This window comes from Bombina bombina, chromosome 12 (assembly GCF_027579735.1).
Source record: "Bombina bombina isolate aBomBom1 chromosome 12, aBomBom1.pri, whole genome shotgun sequence".
Lineage (NCBI taxonomy): Eukaryota > Metazoa > Chordata > Amphibia > Anura > Bombinatoridae > Bombina > Bombina bombina.
In genome coordinates, this window is record NC_069510.1 from 93,808,747 (window position 1) to 93,831,323 (window position 22,577).

General features: G+C 40.9%; 1 protein-coding gene across 1 annotated transcript in view; it reads right to left on the reverse strand.

Annotated features, from left to right (window-relative positions):
• Positions 1–541: 541 nt before the first annotated feature.
• OLFML2A (olfactomedin like 2A) overlaps positions 542–22,577 on the reverse strand; it is a 91,813-nt gene continuing 69,777 nt past the window's right edge. Inside the window, exons 6-8 of the mRNA XM_053695828.1 lie at positions 17,368–17,619; positions 7,884–8,069; positions 542–2,200 (exon numbers count right to left, since the gene is read on the reverse strand). Coding sequence (XP_053551803.1) covers positions 1,599–2,200; positions 7,884–8,069; positions 17,368–17,619 — 1,040 coding nt within the window. The 3' untranslated portion in view covers positions 542–1,598. The remainder of the gene's footprint in view (positions 2,201–7,883; positions 8,070–17,367; positions 17,620–22,577) is intronic.

Genomic DNA, 22,577 nt, shown 5'->3' on the forward strand with positions numbered 1-22,577 from the left:
TTATGATCTAATTTTCTTTGTACTCTTGCTATCCTTTGTTGAAAAGAACACCTAGGTATGCTCAGAAGCAACAAAACACCACTGGGAGCTAGCTGTTGATTGGTGGCTGCACTTATATGCCTCTTGTCATTGGTTCACCTGATGTGTTCAGCTAGCTCCAAGTAGTTTATTGCTGCTCCTTCAACAAATTTGATAATAGAAGTAAATTAGAAAGTTGTTTAAAATTGTATGTTCTATCTGAATCACAAAAGACAAATTTCACGTCCCTTTGATGTTACTAATGTTTTGTGTGAACCTACAAAAAAATCACACTGGAAAAAAAAAAAAAAGATTTAAAATCTCACATGATTAATCCCTCATTAAGTCTTTTAGGGTCTAGTATTCTCATTGGTTACATAGCTAGTATTCTCTTTGGTTACATAGCCAGACACTGATCACTTACGCAGACCAATCATGCTTTCCAATTTTCTAAAACAGGATTTTCTTATATTATTTATAAAACAATACACCACATTTAATATCCAATCACTAAGCAGAAAAATGAAAGTTAAAGTTTTAATGTTTTTTTTTTTTTTTTAACAATATTTGTACAAATGTATAAACTGTTTTACATTTAAATAAAAGTTATTTTATACATCCTTTTCTCGATAGATACATCTTTTACACAGGACCATATTTATATACAAGTATTTTTTTTTCCATCAAACAACACAATGGCTTTAAACATTGCAAGAATGGAGCCGCATCTGTTTATCAACTACATAGGAAATGGATTTCCTGCTCGAGATCTAAATGCAAATAATTTCAGTATTTACACATAAAAGCAGTTTTGGGAAGTGATTGTTATAATCAACACTGTAGGTTGGAGAAAAATATCGCTAACACAATATTTTGCTGAAATACAACAGAAATAACTTCTCCCCCAGGCTGAAAACCAAATAGCAGTTGTCAGTTATAGTCTTAATTTATTTCCGTACTAAGACAATGGACCAGATCAGTCGGTTGCACTTCCGAATATTGGTGGAATATTTACACTGCGTATGCTTGTATGGAAACAATGGTTCATCCTTAGATACTTTAATTGGTGAGAATGTTTTGCCATGTGATAACAGATTGAGCGTTTCTGTTTTTCTCCTCCAATGACAAGTCAACATAGAGTTTACTGATTTACAAGTTTTCTATAAAATGTATAAAGACGTCATGATATGGAATTTCACACAGGTTTCCCTTATGTTGGTTTTGGGTGGCCATTATTGTTGTTTATTATTAGCCATGAATGAATAGGACTGCACGCCATTGTGGTTAAGTTGAAAAAGATCAAATGTCATGAGGCCGACAATAAGAAAGAGACTCTTTTATTTATAAGAAGACATTCCTGTCAATGGCCATTATCTCTTTTACAATAAAGTTTTCTTGTTTCACAAGAGATTAGTCACACGGCCTGTTAGTAAAACCATTTAAACCTTTAATGGCAAGAACTTTTACACCGCCTGAAAGCCAGATGCTAATTGCTTAGTTGCTTCCAAGCAACACGTTTAAAACCAATGTCTGAAAGTGCTTTCTTCTCTATGATTGACCCTAAAAAGCCAACAATTAAATCAGATGACAAAGTTCACTTTGTAAGTCAACTGGTGTCCATTGTCCCAGGCATAGAGTACCTTTTCTTTAGGGTTGTAGTCAATTTGAGTTGTGAAGGCATATTCATTGATGAAGGGCAACTTTGGATCAGCTTCTGTGTCTGTGTGTGTGTCATATGCGTATGAAATCTGCCCTTCTTTCTGGTTATAAACATCCACAGCATAAAGGATTCCACAAATGATGAAGCAGTTACCATACGAGTTGCGCTTGAGGCCTGTTTTCCATGTGGTCTCTTTCTTGACTGACAGATCATTGGGGTCCAGTTTGCTAATAACTATGACTTCTTGTTGAGAGTAATCATAGTCCACAGATGGGTAGATGACCCAGAGGCCACTCTCATCAACAGCAAAGTCAATATCAGAATGACCTCTCCATTTCCATGGGGTGGTATCTTCATAGACCACATCATGCAGGAGGGTCCAGGCAGCTACAAATCTCTGCTTCAGGTCATACTTGATAATGTTTTTGGTGAAAGCTCTGTTGTAATAGAATGCTCCTTGGTATACCACATGACCTGTACCAATCCAGTTGTATGGAACTTTATAGAGATTACTCCAGCGCCCTAAAATACAAAAGGAATATTAAGGAAGATCAAAACTTGTATCTTATCATTATTTCAGATGTGAGTCCATCACTAAAATCATTGGAATAATTATCTTTATCTTAAGAAGGGAATGTGCATATATTTTAAACTAAAAGTTTTTGTGGTCAATAAAATGTGAATCAGAGGTTATGTCAGATATCTAACCCCAAAAAAAGAAGGCTCTAAAGTTTTTGGAAATTTTGCTTAAAAAGGTCCTGCTTGTCTACATTACAATTTGTCCATCTGCTATGCATTTCTTAATATCAGGGCAATTTTGCCTAACATTATTTTCTGGGGAGCTTTAAATAATATTAATAAATTGACAAAGTCAAAATTAAACTTTCATGATTCAGAGCATTCAATTTTAAACAACTTTCCAATTTACTTCTGTTATCAAATTTGCTTTATTCTCTTGGTATCTCTTATTGAAGAGTAAAACTAGGTAGGCTCATAAGAGCTCAGGAGTGTGCAGTTGTCTTTAGTACTCTATGGCAGCAGTGTTTTGCAACATTGTATAACAAAGCTACAAATAATGTTGCAAAACACTGCTCCCATAGAGTACTAAAGACACGTGCACACTCCTGAGCTCTTATGTGCCTACCTAGTTTTACTCTTCAATAAAAGGTACCAAGAGGACAAAGCAAATTTGATAACAGAAGTAAATTGGAATGTTGTTTAAAATTGCATGCTCTGAGTCATGAGAGTTTAATTTTAACTTTATTGTCCCTTTAAAGGGTGAATGGAAGTCAAAATTAAACCTTCATGATTTTAAAAAAAAAACCATACAATTCTGAAAAATAATGTTATCGAATTTAGCATTCTTTTGGCATCATTTCCATTAGAGCATACTGAGGAAAGCACAGCAGTACAGGAGTGTTCATGCGTCTTCAGCAATATATACAGTATATATATAACACACATTTATTGCCACAAGCATTGTTGCAAATGCAGCTGCCATATACTGCTGAAGACAGGTGCACATTCACTAATGAAAAAATTGGTAAATTGGATATTTTATTTAGTATTTGTATGTTCTTGCTCGTTGTATGTTCATGCAAGTTAAATTTTGACTTCCATGTCGGTTTTTAAGAAATATGCAATCTTTCAATAAGAAACAATAACATATTGCTATTCCTTTTTTTATTATTTTAAAAACCTCCTAGTCTCTCAACAATCTCTTAACTATCTCAACAACATCCTGTCCTCCTCAAAAACATCCTGTCCCCCTCAACAACATCCTGTCCCCCTCAACAACATCCTGTCCCCCTCAACAGCATCCTGTCTGCCTCAACAACATCCTGTCCCCCTCAACAACATCCTGTCCTCAACAACATCCTGTCCTCAAAAACATCCTGTCCTCCTCAACAACATCCTATCCCCCCTCAACAACATCCTATCCTCCTCAACAAAATCCTGTCCCCCTCAACACGTCCTGTCCCCCTCGACAACATCATGTCCCCCTTAACAACCTCCTATCCTCCTCAACAACCTTCTATCCTCTTCAACAACCCCCTATCTTCCTCAACAACATCCTATCCTCCTCAACAACATCCTGTCCTTCTCAAAAACATCCTATCCTCCTCAACAACATTTTATCCTCCTCAACAACATCCTATCCTCCTCAACAACATCCTGTCCTTCTCAACAACATCCTGTCCTTCTCAACAACATCCTGTCCTTTTCAACAACATCCTATCCACCTCAACAATACCCTGTACATCCTAACAAATTCCTACCCTCCTTAATAACCTCCTATCCTCCTCAACAACCGCCTCTCCTCCTCAACAACTGCCTATCCTCCTCAAAAACATCCTATCCTCCTCAACAACATCCTATCTTCCTCAACAACATCCTGTCCTTCTCAACAACATCCTATCCTCCTCAAAAACATCCTATCTTCCTCAACAAAATCCTGTTCTTCTCGGGGGCGGAGCCAACAGAGCACAGGAGAGGACGCAGATCTTTAGAGCTCCTGCATAATTTTACCTAAATATGACTTAAAAATGAATTGTTGGCACAGCGTGAACTAATACCATAGTGGGTCTACTCCTATAACTGCTTGGAAGCTACAAAATTTTGATTTTCTGCTAAATCTTGTGGACTACGCCTGGGAATCCTGCTCTGTATCTACAGAGGCGGCAGACATTTTCTCACACCGATAGACACGCAGTTACTATGGCTGCTGTTCACGGGATATTTGTTGAAATCAACAAACTACTGACTCACCACCACAACAAGCTTACTGCCGCCCTAGATGGAGCTGGGGAATCGGAGGAGCAGCGCGAGAGCTTGCTAATAAAGTCTCCGGATCAAAATGAGGTAGACACTGAGTGGGGGGATGCTTCGGGGCCCCAGCTTCCCTCTCATATCTCTAGCCCTACATTTACTGGATCCGGGACATATCGGGAGGCTGTGGAGATCAGCGTTAAGCTCTTGCTTACCAGCACGGTCCGGCAGCACTACATGGAGGAGGATTCCATCCGCTTAGCCGGTTTGATGGCTGCTGTGAGTCAGGAATCTCCCGGGCAAGTAAAAGGCCTTGACGCCATTAGCACTAACTGCCTCCCTATCCAGCTCTTTCGCACATGGGAACAGCGGTGCTTGCTCCGTCTGTTCTGGAATAAGTCTTTTGAAGCGGTTGAGGAGAGCCCTCATTCCTACACTGAGAGGGCCGGAATTGGTTAAGTAGTCTTGCTAACATGGTCTTCCCACTGCAACAGAAATTTCTATACTTTGGTCTGACATCTTGACACAATTTCTGACGGATAAAGCTGCAATTAATAGGGCATGCCATGATGCTGTAAACATAGTGGACATCAGCAAATGTGACAATACTGAACGTTTAGTGTGTCGGCAGGTTTGGGAACTATATTCCTCACTATATGGACTACAATGCACTTCTATGTGATTGCCCTTTATGGAGCGTTTGCTATAGTTTAAAGCCCATTTGTTTCAATATGTGTGTGCGCAATATAAGTGTAACTTTATTCATTCCAGCAGGTTATGGGATTGGAACAACAATCTACTTACTGAGGTACTGCCAGCATGTGACCCATATAGCTTTATTTTTTAAAGATGGCAGGTACCTAGCATTTAAGATTACTATGAGCACGATAGTCAAGTCAGAACTCTCATATACCTAGATGTGCCTATATAGATCAATACAGATATAGATCTTGATACATGAGCATGCGAAAATGATGTATTCCTGACCTTTGTGCTTATGTTGGACTAGTTACACTTGTAATGTTATATGGTTCAATCTCTAGAGTACTGGTTGTCTTACTGCCCTGAAGTTCAATATGCTAAAAGCATGCTTATTTTTCATTTCTTGTTTGACTGTTTTAATGAGCCACATGTGAATGTTAGAAATTGCGGTGCTCTAGGACATGTTGATGACATTTTATTCATGCCTTAAAGTTGTCAGCTTGTATGTTCCTTTTAACAGGGAGTCATCCTAATGTTTTTGACCCCCTTAACCTATGACTCCTGGAATAATTCACTTTTCTAATTTTTATAGATGTTTAGTCATGTATCTTTATATGCTCTCTGTTTCTGTTTCATGCCGGCTCTGTAAAGTTTAGAACTAAGCTTTGTTATGCCAGATACACCACTGATCTAATATGTCACCAGTCCGCTCTTATTTTTCCCCTGTTAACCAATATGTTCATGAGACTTTATGTATGACTAGGTTGCCCTGTAACACTAAAGTCTGTCTACTTATCATTTCCTATCTCTCGCATTTCTTTAATCGCCCCCTCTCCTAAACTTCAATGAGCTTCTTAGTCCCTAAGCTATATATTTTATTTATTATACTCACTCTATCACCTCCCCCCCCCCACTCTCCATAATAAACCTCCTTCTGTAGGAGGTCTAACTACGCGGCCTATCTGCCCTGTGCCGCACCCCAACTTTAGTCTTTTTTGTTTGTTTGTTGTTTTGTTTTTTACTAATAACCCTTGCAGTATAATATAAAGTTGACCTTGTCCTCTATGCCTAGCGTAACAAGACTGCTCGGGTATCTAGCTCAATACACTAACATATAGTATTTTACAGTGCTAGTTATATCGCAAAATGATATTTTCACTATTGCTACCATTTAAAAACCAACTACTAAGCTATTCTAAGTCTATAGGTCCTAATGTGACCACTTAAATTGCTCATTTTAGCTTATGAAAAAGAAAAGAGGTTCCAATGTTTGTTTGTTTTTTTCTCTATAAGATTATTTACTTGGAGAATTATGTCTTTGTAACTGCGCAAAAGTTGTTAAACGGAGATGTACCATTTATGTATGCTGCAAGGATATGATGTTTCATATATGTTGTACTGTTTTCGCACAACCTCAATAAAAACTTTAAATATAAAAAAAAAAAAATCCTGTTCTTCTCAACAACATCCTATCCACCTCAACAATACCCTGTACATCCTAACAACTTCCTACCCTCCTTAATAATGCCCTACCCTCCTCAACAACTTCCTATCCTCCTCAACAACCGCCTATCCTCCTCAACAACCGCCTATCCTCCTCAACAACCGCCTATCCTCCTCCACAACCGCCTATCCTCCTCCACAACCTTCTATCCTCCTCAACAACATCCTGTCTGTGTCAACAAACCTTTTCCCTCCTAAACAACATCCTATCCTCCTCAACAACATACTATTATTTAGCTCCTTAACAAACTATGTAGAATAGAGAACCTCAGGCAAATTACATAGAACAAGAATCCAGACATTAGCTCCAAATGGAAGCCATACATATTATGCGCCCTCTTATTTCTTTTAATGTCGCCAGCAGATACTGTAATATGACTTCATTATTTTATTATTAATTTTAACAATATATAATTGGTTTTGACAATGCGCTTATTGGCTTTAATATAAATTGGCTATTAAATCAGTCTGTGATAATCCAGAATATTAAAAACTAGAATGGAGAGATGCTCAACTGGGAAATGGCAATGCTATAATAACTTGTCCTATAGGACAGAACCCACCCAGGGTGCAACCTCTTTTAGCTTAACCGTGCCTTTAACAGACAATAATTTTTCCTAAAGTATATCACTCTGGCCCTATCCAAAAGACAGCCCAGCCTCAAAATACAAGGCGATTATCCTTTAAACTAAGGATTTTTACAACTGAACCTAGAATTACGTTTTAGCCAATATAGTTTATGTTCTATAAACCACATTTTTTTTTGGCTATCAGTGAAGTTGTTTAGCACCTTCATTTTTATTAGTTTTACACAACCCAATCAATATTGTGATTTATCACAAGTTGATGTATTAGCCAAGGTATACTTGGACAAGAAACACGTTGCTGGAAACATTTTTATTTGTTTTTAGTTAAAATTAAGTTGTGAAGACGACATATTTATGCGTTTGTGACTACTGCTGGAGACCATTAGAAAAACTACTACAACTGACCATTTGTTAGATGGTACACTTGATTCCCACTTTTGTGCCCATCACACCATGTTTGTGTATGCCTGGATTCTTGTGTTTGGGGTTTGGCTTTATTCTATTATCCGTTTGATGCCCTGTACCCCCATTTCTGCATTGTAGTTTTATATAAACATGTATCTGCTAGGGATGGATGGTATCTCTTGGGACTTTAGAGTTGCACCTTTTTTTAACCTACTTAGATCATGTTTGAGGTATCTTACCTTGCTTGAAGTTGTCCAGATTCCTGAATTCAACCAGGTTGTTCCCATAGTAGTAATTAGTGACATAAATTCTGTCATCCTTGGCTATAGGATCTTTCATCCAAGCTCCCTCATTACGTCCATAGCTGTGTTGTTTCTTTGGAGCTTCCACAGAGGCGATGGTTCCTTCACACTCGCCTTCTCTCACTGGGGGAAAAGGACAACAGTCTTATGAGCGATATATTAAGCTGGAGGTGTGTCTATGAGCAGCTAACCTAGATATAAATTTCTCCTCTTGTAACTCAAGAAAAAAGCCTCATGTGTACCCCGCTTAGCTTTGTCTCTCTTTTTCCTTAGTCATCTCTGATTGCTTACTAACTGGATCCAGAGGTCAGCTTTTATTAGACATGTGCGATTCGTTTCGGATCGATTCGGAAATTCTGAAAATTCGGAGATTCGGATCGATTCGAATTTCCGAATTAAAATACTGCCGAATCTACCGAATAAATCCGAATAGAATCGAATACATCCGAATCGATTTGGATGTATTCGGTAGATTCAGATGGCCGTGTATTACACTAGTATTGTACAGTATATTAGGTTTTATCACTCTGCTATGGGTTAAACCTAATATACAGTACATAATACTAGTGTAATACACAGCACATCCCACCTAACACTTACCGAAATTCCGAATTTCCGAATCGATTTTTTTCCGAATCCGAAACGAATTCATTAGAATTTTTCTGAATTCGAATAGATCCGAACTGAAACGAATTTTTCGAAGCTGCACAAGTCTAGCTTTTATGTCAATCTACTAATCTGTTAAATTGTTCTAAATATTACTAATTCATTTAATGTGTGGCATTTTTGATAAATAGATGCTGTATGTTTCTAGTCTCTGAAAACTGAAATCATTCCAGTTTTTTTTGCGTAAGCACAGGATTTGCAGACAAAATATACTGGCTAATCTTTGATCTTCTCCATTTGCTCTTACTTAAAGGGACACTGAACCCAATTTTTTTCTTTCGTGATTTAGATAGAGCGTGAGATTTTAAGCAACTTTCTAATTTACTCCTATTATCACATTTTCTTCATTCTCTTGGTATCTTTATTTGAAATGCAAGAATGTAAGTTTAGATGCCGGCCCATTTTTGGTGAACAACCTGGGTTGTTCTTGCTGATTGGTGGATAAATTCATCCACCAATAAAAAAGTGCTGTCCAGAGTTCTGAACAAAAAAACCCAGCCTTCTGTTTCAAATAAAGATAGCAAGAGAACAAAGAAAAAATGATAATAGGAGTAAATTAGAAAGTTGCTTAAAATTGCATGCTCTATCTGAATTACAAAAGAAAAAAATTGGGTTCAGTGTCTCTTTAAGGTGACATGAAACTAACATTTATTTCAAGATTCAGATAGAGCATATCATTTTAAACAACTTTCTAATTTACTTCCAATATAAAATGTGCTTAATTCTCTTGGTATCCTTTTTTGAAGGAGCAGCAATGCACTACTGGAAGTTAGCTGGACAGATCAGGTGAGCCAATGACAACAGGCATATGTGTTAAACCACCAATCAGCACTTAGCTCTGAGTAGTGCATTGCTGCTTCTGAGCCTACCTAGTTATGCTTTTCAACAAAGGATACTAAGAAAACAAAGCAAATTTGATAATATAAGTAAAATGGTTATTTAACATTGCATGCTCTATATGAATCATAAAATAAAAAATTGGATTTCACCCCCCTTTAAAGGGACATAAAACTGTGAAGAGAAAACAGTCTTGCTTGTATATCATGTTATGTTTAATCCTAATGCAAAAGGGGCTAAAGTTAAACACATAATTAAAGTCATCTCTGGGGCTCCTTATTTTAACCCATTACAGGTGCGGCTTGTTAAAGTAATCTTTAGAGCAGCAATGCATTACTGGGAGCTAGCTGAACACACCTGGTGAACCAATGACAACAGACATATGTGTGTAGTTACCAAGCAAGCTCCCAATAGTACATTGCTGCTCTTGAGCCTGCCTACCTATGCTTTTCAACAAAGGACACCAAGAAAATAATGTACATTTGATTAAAAAAAATATTAAAATGTTGGACTCTTAGGGCTGTTGTAATTAATATTTTTTTCCTAAGATATTTTCTTTCCCCGCCACCGAAGACAACCGCCTGCACCACAGCCAGGTCGTCTAGATTAACGGCCGGCCGGCCCAGGGATTACGAGACAGTGGAGCAACTGTTACCCTTGTCCAGCCACACCGGGTCACCAATTCAGACTAAACCGGAAAGTCCCTTGCAGTTTGTGTCGCTGGGGGTACTGTGCTTCGGATCCCTACTGCACGGGTGCACCTGGATTGGGGTGCCAGCCCCTGTGCTGTGGAAGTAGGGGTTATGAACCATTTACCAGAGGAGGTTTTGCTAGGAAATGACCTGGGAAACCTCGCTTCCTCCTTTGTTTGGGACAGCCCCCCGGATGCTTGCCCTGTCACCACCCGCCAGCAAGCCAGATGGCAGGCCACCACACTCGATCTGGGGACCCAGGTAAGCCACTCCGCCCAACTCCTTCTCCGACCACCGACCAGATCTCCTGGGCGTCCCCCACTGACTTCGCCCAGGAGACATTGAGAGACCCGACCCTAGCCCCTTACCATGCCTGGGTAGGGACTGACCCCGGGGGCCCAGGAGGGGACCGTTTTGAGTGGGAGAGAGGGCTCCTATACCGGGTTACCGAGAGAGAGAGAGAGAGGGCAGTTGTACAAATGCCAGCTGGTGGTTCTGCAAAAATATCGGTATGAGCTGCTGCGTATAGGGCATGACATTCCCCTAGCAGGACATCTGGGAGTCACTAGGCCCCATAACCAACTGACCTTCTTTGGGCCCGGGGTTACAGGGGATATTAGCAAAGTACTGCAGGACATGTGACGTTTGCCAAAGAGTAGGCAAGACAGGAGACCACCCCAAAGCTCCCTTGCACCTGCTCCCCATCATTGACGAACCCTTCAGCAGGGTAGCTGTAGATATCATTGGCCTCTTGTCTCGTCCCAGCCCCTCCAGGAAAAAGTATATACTTACCATGGTAGACTATGCCACCCGGTACCCCGAGGCGATCCCCCTGCCCAATATCCACGCCGAGACAGTGGTGGATGCCCTGCTCTGGATATTTGCCAGGGTGGGTTTTCCCCTGGAGTTGATCTCCGACCAAGGAACCCAGTTCACTGCCGAGCTCACCCGGCAACTGTGGAGGCTTTGCGGGATAAAAACCCTACAAAGCGCTCCATACCACCCCCAGATTAATGGGTTATGTGAGAGGTTCAACGGGACCCTGAAGCAGTTGCTTAAGACGTTCTCGGTCTCTCACAAGGAGTGGAAAAGATACCTGCCGCACCTCCTGTTTGCATACCGAGAGGTTCCCCAGGAATCTACTAGGTTCTCCCCCTTTGAGTTAGTATATGGCCAGAGGGTGAGGGGGCCCTTAGACCTCGCCAAGAGGGTGCGAGAGAAACTTCAGGTCGCTCAAAGCAGGCAGAAGTGGTGGTACGACCGGAATAAATGGCCGTAGTCGGACCCTGGCAGTAGGGCAGAAGGTCCTGGCCCTGAAGCCTGTCAAAACAGACAAGCTACAGGCTTCCTGGCAGGGACCCTACCGAGTGGTAGAACAGCTGAATGACACGACCTATCTGGTAGCCAAATGCTCAGATGACCGGGTCCCACCGGACCCTCCATGTGAACATGCTGAAGGCATACCAGGAAAGGGCAGAGGACGTAGCCACCATCTGTGCTCCGGCTGTGGATGACTCCAAGAGTCTTCCAATGCTGGAGCTCCCAGGGCAAAACAGGATGCCCACAGGCGTAGGTGACATCCAGTTAGATGAGAGGCTGGGGCCTAGGCAGAGGGAGCAAATCAGACAGGTGCTAGGGAACCAGCGAGGCATGTTCTCCGCTACCCCTGGGTACACCATGGCAGCGGTGCAGCGAGTGGAGACCCAGGGACAGGCGCCCCTGCAGCAGCCGGCGTACGGGGTTCCTGAGGTGGTTAGGGAAACTATGTGCAGCAAGCTCAGGGAAATGCTGGACATGGGTGTCTTTGAACCTTCTAACAATCCATGGGCATCTCCGGTGGTACTGGTACCCAAGCATGACGGGACCACCAGGTTCTGCATAGACTATCGTAGGCTCAATGACAGAACCACAACCGATGCCTACCCCATGCCCCGGGTCGATGACCTGCTAGACAGGATCGCCCGTGGCAACTTCCTGACCACCCTAGACCTTTGCAAGGGATACTAGCTGATCCCCTTGGACCCAGAGTCCATTCCCAAGTTGGCATTCATCACCCCCTTCGGCCTATTCCAGTTTAAGGTCATGCCGTTTGGGATGAAGAATGCTCCAGCGACCTTCCAGAGGATGGTAGATCACCTCCTGGATGGCCTCCAGGATTATGCCTGCACCTACCTGGACCATATTGCGATCTACAGCAACACCTGGGAGGACCATCTGGTCCATCTAGGCATTGTTCTAGATGGCATCAGGGCCGCCGGTCTGACCTTGAAGCCCGACAAATGTATGATAGGGCGCTCGGAGGTCTAGTACCTTGGACACCGAGTAGGCTGTGGGAAGCAGTGGCCGGAGCCGGCCAAGATTGAGGCAGTCGCGAACTGGCCAACCCCCAACACCAAGACCCAAGTCTGCAAGTAGTCCCTCTCCGGCCGGCCGGCTCCTGGAACTACCAGCCGGCCGCGCCTCCCCGAATAACCCCTGTCACTCACACCAGGTCGCTCCAGTGGCCCTTCGCCCCAGAGCTCCGCTCTTTTGGGAATTGGTACCCCCTGGGGAGGGCAAGAGGTGGGGTGATTGCCGTAAGGGAGCTCCCTTGGGAACCGGAGTTTTCAGACCCCCCTACAACTCCTACTTCCCCTTCCCGGTGTATGTTTGATCACCCGTAGCTCCGGCCCCCAGCCATGGGTCACGTCGCTTTTTGGACTGTGGCATCTGGTGACTAAGGGCTTTCCAACGACACCCTGGAAGTGCCGCTGGGACTCTATAAGACAATGGGCACTATGGGGGGGCGCCAGCCTGTCTGGAGGGGCGGGAATCGCAGGAGATCTGGGGGTCTGATAAGGCTCCTTATCAAGATGAGTTGGTGTATAAAAGTAGTGTGTTTCCACAATAAAATCAGTTATTTGTTTCACCCTAATACTGGTTCTGTCTGGTTATTTGGGTGGGCTCCGCTATAATCACTTTGCTCCGCTACATATCGGCATGTTCCAGGTATAGGAAGTGCCCTGTTGGCGGAGCTACCCAGTCAGGGTAGCCGGAGTCCGACATAGATACTCCACCCCCCCCCACCCTCAGTCACGCTGTGCATAGCAGATCAGCTGTTATGCGTTCAAACACATTAGGTGCTGATCTGTTTATTCACTTTTTATTTGAGTTGTTTTTATTGGAATATTTATTTCAATTTTTATTGTAACCTTTGTATCTCGTTTTTAGAGATTGCTGCTAAGGACTTGGTCGCAGAATAAAACTTTTTAACCAAGTCTTGAAAGTGATTGGTTCTGGTGCCCCCCCTATACACCCATGTCATATAAAAGTGAATGTAAACGTGAGCGTGTTTGCTCAAGTCATAGGATAGAATTTTTAAAAATGAGTGATACTTTCATTCATCAAATTAGTAATAGATATTCTGAGTTTTTTACCTTTTATTGCTATAACGATAAGTGGTGTTCCTCCTCCAGCCATAGTCCTCAATTGATTGACAGATGACGAATCTGCAATCCACTAATCGTTGCTCCTCCCCTCCCCCGGGGTGTGACGTTTGTGCAAAGGGGCTGAAACAACGGGGGAAACAACGAATAGTGGATTGCAGATTCGTCATTTGTCAATCAATTGAGGACTATGGCGGGCGGAGGAACGGCGCTTATCGTTATAGCATTAAATAGGTAAAAACCTCAGAAGATCCTGATATATTACCAATTTGATGAATGAAAGTATCACTTAAGTTTACATTCACTTTAACTTGCGCTTTGGGGCTTACAATTGCAGTCAAGCAAGTATATCTAGGTGTAGAGTTGGTACGGAGGAGCTATACTCTCAGAGCGGAACTCTACTGATGCAAAGCGAATGAGAGATTTCATACGAGAGACGACCGGGAGAAACATCTATCTAACACAGGCTTCATAAATACCTCGTATTGGATGAGGTTGGAATCTTGGATTACGTGAGTGCACATTTGTCCCTTTCACTCGTATCATTATCTGTGTTGCTTTAATATACTACACTAGGAGCACCTTCTTGCGCCCTTGTTCTTTTAGATTTTCTGTGGGGAAACCTCATCTGTAGAGGCGACGTAACACGGGACGGAGCAGCAGAGAATTTGGGTGCAGATGAATTTGTCTAGTGGAATGTAGACTTGTTCCAGTGGACATTTCTATAAGTTGGAATTTTTTAACGGAACAGTGGCATATTTCTTCTACTTGTACTGTAAGGTCGTATCCCTTTAAGCGCTGCACTTGTTCTTTATATATATATATATATATATATATATATATATATATATATATTTATATGTGATTATATATGATTATATAAAGGTATAGATATATACAAAATAGAAATATCTATTTAGAAATACTTAGAACATATTCTGCTGTGTGAAGAACATTGGAATGTGAAATATATATAACCGTTAACCAGAGTTCTGAGTACACTAACCCGAAGAGCGTTAACTTAATTGCACTCAAGCGATCGCGTTTAATTTCAACTTATAATACGAGCGATAAACCCAGCGTGCGTAAGCACATGCGATAAACCCCTTATTGCTTGTGCACAAAAGTTTGCGCTACACTCGTAATCTGGCCCATAGTGTTTATGGTGATGAAATTCAGACTGTAGCACGTACTATTACCGCTTGATATAAACTGATAAGATCTTCCCTTTTGCCTGCAGAGCAAAGTCATATCTCAAATTAAATTGATGTAAAACACAATCGTCTTCTTTCATGATTCAGATAGAGAATACAATTTAAAACAAATCCCATAGTACTTCTATTATCTAATTTGTCTCATTCTTTTGTTATCCTTTGTTGTTGAAGAAGCAGCTATGCACATCAGGTGAGGCGTTTATGTGCAGCCACCAATCAGCAGCTCCTGAGCCTACCTAGGTATCCTTTTCAACAAAGCATACCAAGAGAACAAATCAAATGAGATAATAGAAGTAAATTTGAAAAATTGTTTAAAACCACAGGCTCTATCTGAATCATGAAAGAAAAAAAAATTTGGGTTTTATGTCCCTTTAAATGCATTCCTTTATCTCCCTCCATCCAACTTCTGAATCACGTGGTCTGATAAATAACTTGACTGGAGCAGAAAATGTACAAGGAATCCTTATACAGAGTCTGACAATCACGCACGCATTGAGCGGAAATCTCTCTAACTCGTAATTAATCACAATCTCTCAATGCCAGGTAGATATTCCTCTCTCAGCTGGCCGCGTGCCCTCATTAAGATTAATTGTGTACAGGCTTGTGGAATTAAGAGATCACATACAAGGGCACAGGTATAATTACCACCAGCTGGGAAGATATCACATGGTTCTAATATCATCCAAAAAAGGGGCAGAGTTGGGCTTTAATTTAATTTAATTGAAATTAATAGCTATAAGGAGGCACTTGATGTAAACCAACAGCATTAGTCTCAGTCTATTTCCTTTAACCCACCTTGGTGCTAAAGCTGTTTAAAGGTTTTTTCATTTTTTTAAATATTTTATTTTTTTAACTTTTTTATTTCCCCCCCCCCCCCCAGATTCCCAATACTTACACTGTTGGAAAGGTTAGACGATTACCTTTCCAACAGTGGGTCTTAGGGGTCTGTAGCTGCGTAGATGCCTGAGATACAGGCAGCATGCCCCCTGCTGTTATACTTAACATTGTTCATTTAAAAAAAAGTTGTGCGGTGACGTCATTACGTCATTGTGCGTGATGTCACCGCGCATAACGTGAAGCCCCGGCGATGCCTGTCACTATGCAGGCCCGATTGCCGGTGTAGGAGCGGGTGGGAGCCCCCAGATCTCCCTCAAGGTGGGAGAGTGCTAGCGACGTCTCTGAGCCGTCGTTCGCACCAGAGTGGGAAACTCTGCGACGGCTCAGAGCCATCGTTAGCACTCAAGGGGTTAAAGGGACATAAAACCCTAACTTTTTCTTTTGCGATTCATATAGAATATACAATTTTAAACAACTTTCCAATTAACTTCTATTATCAAATTTTCTATGTGTCTGCAGCACTATATAGCATTGGCAGCAGTTTTGCAACAATGTTATACATTACCAAGAGCATTATTTCCTGTCATGTGGTGCTCCAAGCAGTGCACTCTGCTTATCTAGATATCGCTTCAACAAAGAATAACAAGAGAATGAGGCAAATTTGATCATAGAAGTTAATTGAAAACTTTTTTTCAAATTGTATTCTCTTTCTGAATCATGAAAGAAAAATTTTGGATTTGATGTCCCTTTAATGTTTTCATATATAAAGTATTCGGTATTGGTAAAAGCTGTCTTACAAGGATTAAAACGTTTTCTTTATGCTGCCCTGGCACTAGAATTCTGTACTGTGGCACCAACACATCTCAAATGTAACAGCTGCCTTGAATTGGCTAGTTAGTGATTTTTTTTATTCTTATTTTTTTTACATCTTCTGTATTCTGTGCAGAGCATGATGATAAGCAAAGGAGGACAAAGCACAACAAATTACAATAATTATACTTGGATTGACCCTCAAGCATCCTTTTCCTACTAGCGCCCCCTATGGTAATTCCACTTCTTATGCCTATTAGTGCCTCGCTCAGTAATAAAAGGGGGCAGTACCACCCACTGAATTTTGTTGTATGTCCCTGGATATTTTTTGTCCTTGGAAATGTCCCCTCCAGGAGATATGGAGGGCTGCAACTGAGCTGGGGCATGGCTGACACAAGTTAATGGGAAGCAGCTGCCGCTGAGACTACGCGTGCAGCAAGTACTATTATTATCGGTTATTTGTAGAGCGCCAACAGATTCCGCAGCGCTAGTACTCTGCTTGATCACTCAGAGCAGGTCTAGGCAGGGACTCCTTACTGCACCTTCTCTGAGTGATCCATGTTTAAACTGCCACAAATCAGAAGAAAAAACAAACAGTTTACAAACAATAACCATAAGCCCAGGATGTGTTCCAGAGACTGGTATTGTCTATATTATGGGGTAGCTGTTAAGCTCTTGGTGCTGTAATCTGTATACTAAGCTATGGATAAGTCTAAATTATACTATTACTATCAAATAGTTGTGTTTTGATCACAGAACTGAGTCGGCGGAGCAATTGAACAGTAGGTCATCAATACTCTGTAACCTGCTTGCTTGCTCTGCTGCAAAGTGTCCCTGGAATTTGTGTCGGCAAGTATAGCTATAACTATGTTGTCTAGTACTATACGAAGCTATACTCGCTGTAACTGGTAATGTGTGGCTAATAAAATACCCAGCGTACCCTTGTTATGGATTTCTGTTTCAGATCCCTGTCCAGTGGAGGGAAGTGTGGTGATTGTGGGTTCTGGAGTGGTGGTCGTAGGTTTGGTTGTCGTGGTTTTGGTTTCGGTGGTGGTCGGAGGAGTGGTTGTCGGCAGGTGTGGTCTTTCTGTCCGTATTATACTTCCTTCCTGGACCACATTGGCTTCCGAGTTTTCCCCGTTTATTTTTGGTTCCTGTTTTTCACCTCGTGAGTTTCCCTTGATTGAGGTCTCTAAAATATACATTAAGAAGTACAAGAGTGTATATGTTATTCAGTGACTGGGATATTCAAGTGAAAACACATATGTTAGATTATTTATTTTTAAACTTCAAAAGGGTTAAACAAGTACTTAAAGGGACAGTAAACCCCTTGAGAATTTTAGATACAATGTTTAGTTATGTAGAACTCTGCAATATATTTTCATTATTTATTTCTCCCCCTTTTCATGTAATTTAGCTATGAAAATTGAGGATTCTCAGAACTTGAAGATACAAAAACATTTAAAATGTTTCTTTCATGATTCAGATAGAACATATGATTTTAAATAACTTTCAGATTTACTATTTTCTTTGTTTTCTTGTCATCCTTTGTTGAAAAGCAGGAAGGTAAATTCATGAGTGTGCACGTGTCTGCAGCAATATATGGCAGCAGTTTTACAACAATGTTATACATTAGCAGTACTAGATGGCAGTACTATTTCCTGTCATGTAGTGCTTCAGGCACGTGCATGCTACCTATCTAGATATCTCTTCAACAAAGAATAACATAAGAACAAAGCACATATGATAATAGAAGTAAATTAGAAACTTTTTTATAAATTGCTGTCTCTATCTAAATAATGAAAGAAAAATGTTATATAGCTTTAAAATGCACCCTGCTGACGTATCAAGGCTAACCCTGTAACATAACTTTCCCTAATTGGTTTTAACTGATAACAACGCATTTTGATATTATGACCATGTCTAGCCTTGTTGTCTCCAGACTAAAGCCCAGATTGGCTCTTCCAAATAAGGCAAATGGTGTATGAAGTTTTGCTCTTGATAAACAACTGCAGTAAAAACGATGTTGTTTAAAAAAAAAAAGGTTAGATTTTATGTTACTCTAGAGAAGCACAACAGAAATGTCTTGTACAAGGTGCTTACTGTCCCTTTAAGGCTGCACTTCTGCTCCAGGTGATGAGCATGACCATTGATTGGAGCATACACACGTATGCCTGCTTCTCATTGGTCCAACAGCTCTATCCTTATTTGTAGTGGCACAGGATCACAACTTTGACTATGTAATTAGCCACTTTGCAGCAGTTAAACACATAGTAAAAGAAATACATTTCTCTAAAAAAAAAATTCTCTAATAAAATAAAGCATTTTATATTTACGCTAGAATTAGAATGTCCCTTTTAAACTTTAATAATGTTGGCTATAGTTCTGCAATCATAGAACGGATTTCTAATGGGAAAAAAAATTCTACCACTTACATTTTTATAATTCTGATAATTCTACAAAATACTATTTCATCATAACTGCCTCCAGGCTTGAATATGAAATTAGATGATAAGATCTTTATGTTGTATTTAGATCAAGTTTTGATTTTTCTCCAACTCTCTCATAAACTGGAATTCCTTCACGGCAAATACACTACGGTTTGTGCTTAGAGGCCGAATTATCAAAAGTCTTGCGGACCTGATCCGACAGTGCGGATCAGGTCCGCAAGACCTCGCTGAATGCAGAGAGAAATACGCTCTCCGTATTCAGCATTGCACCAGCAGCTCACAAGATTTTCATTTTAAAAAGCTTTTAATTTTTTTTTTTTTTTAAAGTCTAAATATTAAGGTTGAGGGATTTACAAATGGAAGTATCATTATCTACAACTTAATAACAATTTTCTCGTATAAATCTTCCCCCCCATTACTGCTTTGCTTCTCCTGAATAGCAAACTGTACATGTAAAACAGAGGCTCTGTTTCAATAACAGTGAGAACTCTGCTGCTATAAAGCTGTATTGTCCAACCTATGGCCCTGGGCCTATGATTCCCACTCCCTCTACATTGCTTCTCGTCGCTGTATAATAGCACATAAATACAAACTTTCTCATAGATATTTACACTCTCTATCTCACACACGCTCACACACACTAACACACACTAACACACGCTCACACACACTGACATACACACTCTATCTCACACACACACACGCTCACACACACTAACACACGCTCACACACACTAACACACGCTCACACACACTGACATACACACTCTATCTCACACACACACACGCTCACACACACTAACACATGCTCACACACACACTAGCACACACTCACACACACTAACATACACACTCTCTCACACACACACGCTCACACACACTAACACACGCTCACACTCACACTCACACACACACACACTAACATACACACTCTCTATCTCACACACACACTAACACACGCTCACACACACACACACACACTAACATACACACTCTCTATCTCACACACACACACTAACACACGCTCACACACACTAACACACGCTCACACACACTAACATACACACTCTCTATCTCACACACACACTAACACACGCTCACACACACACACACACAATAACATACACACTCTATCTCTCACACACACACACGCTCACACACACTAACACACACTCACACTAACATACACACTCAATCTCACACACACACACTAACACACGCTCACACACACTAACATACACACTCTCTATTTCACACACACACACGCTCACACACACTAACACATGCTCACACACACACTCACACACACTAACATACACACTCTCTATCTCACACACACACACGCTCACACACACTAACACATGCTCACACACACACTCACACACACTAACATACACACTCTCTATCTCACACACACACACGCTCACACACACTAACACACGCTCACACTCACACACACACTAACATACACACTCTCTATCTCACACACACACTAACACACGCTCACACACACACACACACAATAGCATACACACTCTATCTCACACACACACACGCTCACACACACTAACACACACTCACACTAACATACACACTCTCAATCTCACACACACTAACACACACACTAACATACACACTCTCTATCTCACACACACACACGCTCACACACACTAACACACGCTCACACTCACACTCACACACACACTAACATACACACTCTCTTTCTCTCTTACACACATACAAAGACATACAGTCTCTCTCACACATTAACACACACAAATAGACACACTCTCACACACTAACACACGTTCACACACACACTAACACACAGACTCTCTCTCTTACACACACATACAAAGACACACACACACTAATGCTCACACACTCTCTCACACACAGAAATACACACACTCACACGCTAACACACACACTCTCTTTCTCTCTTACACACATACAAAGACACACATACTCTCTCCCACATTAACACACACAAATACACACACTCACACACTAACACATGCTCTCTCTCATACACACAGTTTCTCTCTTCTACACACATACAAAGACACACACACACTAACGCTCACACACACTCTCTCTTACACATTGACACACACAAATACACACTCTCTCACACACTAACACACGCTCACACTAACACACACACACTCACTTTCTCTCTTACACACATACAAAGACACACAAACGCTCACACACACTTTCACATACTAACACACAAAAATACACACACTCTCCCACACACTAACACACGCTCTCACACACACACACACACAGTCTCTTTCTCTCTTACACACATACAAAGACACACTAACGCTCACACACACTTTCACATACTAACACACACAAATACACACACTCTCTCACACATTAACACAGACATATACACACACTCTCTCACACACTAACACATGCTTTCTCTCTTACACACATACAAAGACACACACACTAACGCTAACACAGTCTCTTTCTCTCTTACACACATACAAAGACACACACACTAACACACACTCTCACACACAGTCTCTTTCTCTCTTACACACATACAAAGACACACACACTAACGCTCACACACACTCACACACACTAACACACGCTCACACACTTACACTAACACACACAGTCTCTTTCTTTCTTACACACATACAAAGACACACACACTAACGCACACACTCTCTTTGTCTCTTACACACATACAAAGACACACACACTAACGCTTACACACACTCTCTCTCACACATTAACACACGCTCACACTCTCACGCTCACAGTCTCTCTCTCTCTCTCTCTCTCTCAAAGACACACTAACGCTCACACACACACACACTCTCTCTCACACATTAACACACGCTCACACACACTCTCACGCTAACAGTCTCTCTCTCAAAGACATACAAATTAAAAAAAAAACACACAGGTAATATAGTCATTTACTGGATATCCCACGGTTACAGTATTCAATCTAACTTTATGTTTTACTTTATTTTGTTCTTTCTATCCCATATTTTTTTTTGTTCTCCACCAACCAAAACTTGCTACTCTTGTTTTAATCATTCAGAGAAGGCTGAAGTAGCTGTAGTATTGTTATTAGTTACCACAAGCTTACACCAGGACAGATGTCAATAGTACATCTGAATTCTGAGACCATCACAGGTATTAGACTTTCTCTGCATTGTATTATTCAGTGATAGGAAGTATAATGCTGATTGAAGGACCATTAAGTACAGTATTATTGCAAAACCAACAAGTGCATAATAAAAGGACTGCTCATTTAAAATTCAGAGTAAGTGCTATGACATTGTCTTTTTATTATGCACTTGTTGGTTATGCAATTATGCTGTACTTAATGGTCCTTTTTCTCTGACAAATTTAAAAATTGACTTCATTTTGTTGGCCCTCTGTACCATGTGACAGCCAACCTATCACAGACTCATATACGTAAACACTGTGAACTCTTGCACATGTTCAGTAGTAACTGGTACATTAGAAAATGTCTTAAAGGGACATAAAACCCAACATTTTTCATGATTTAGATGAAGCAATATTAAACAACTTTCCAGTTTTACTTCTAATTTCAAATTTGTTTCGTTTTCTTGGTATCCTTTGTTGAAGGAGCAACAATGTACTACTGGGAGCTAGCTGACCACATCTGGTGAGCTAATGACAAGACAAATCTGCAGCC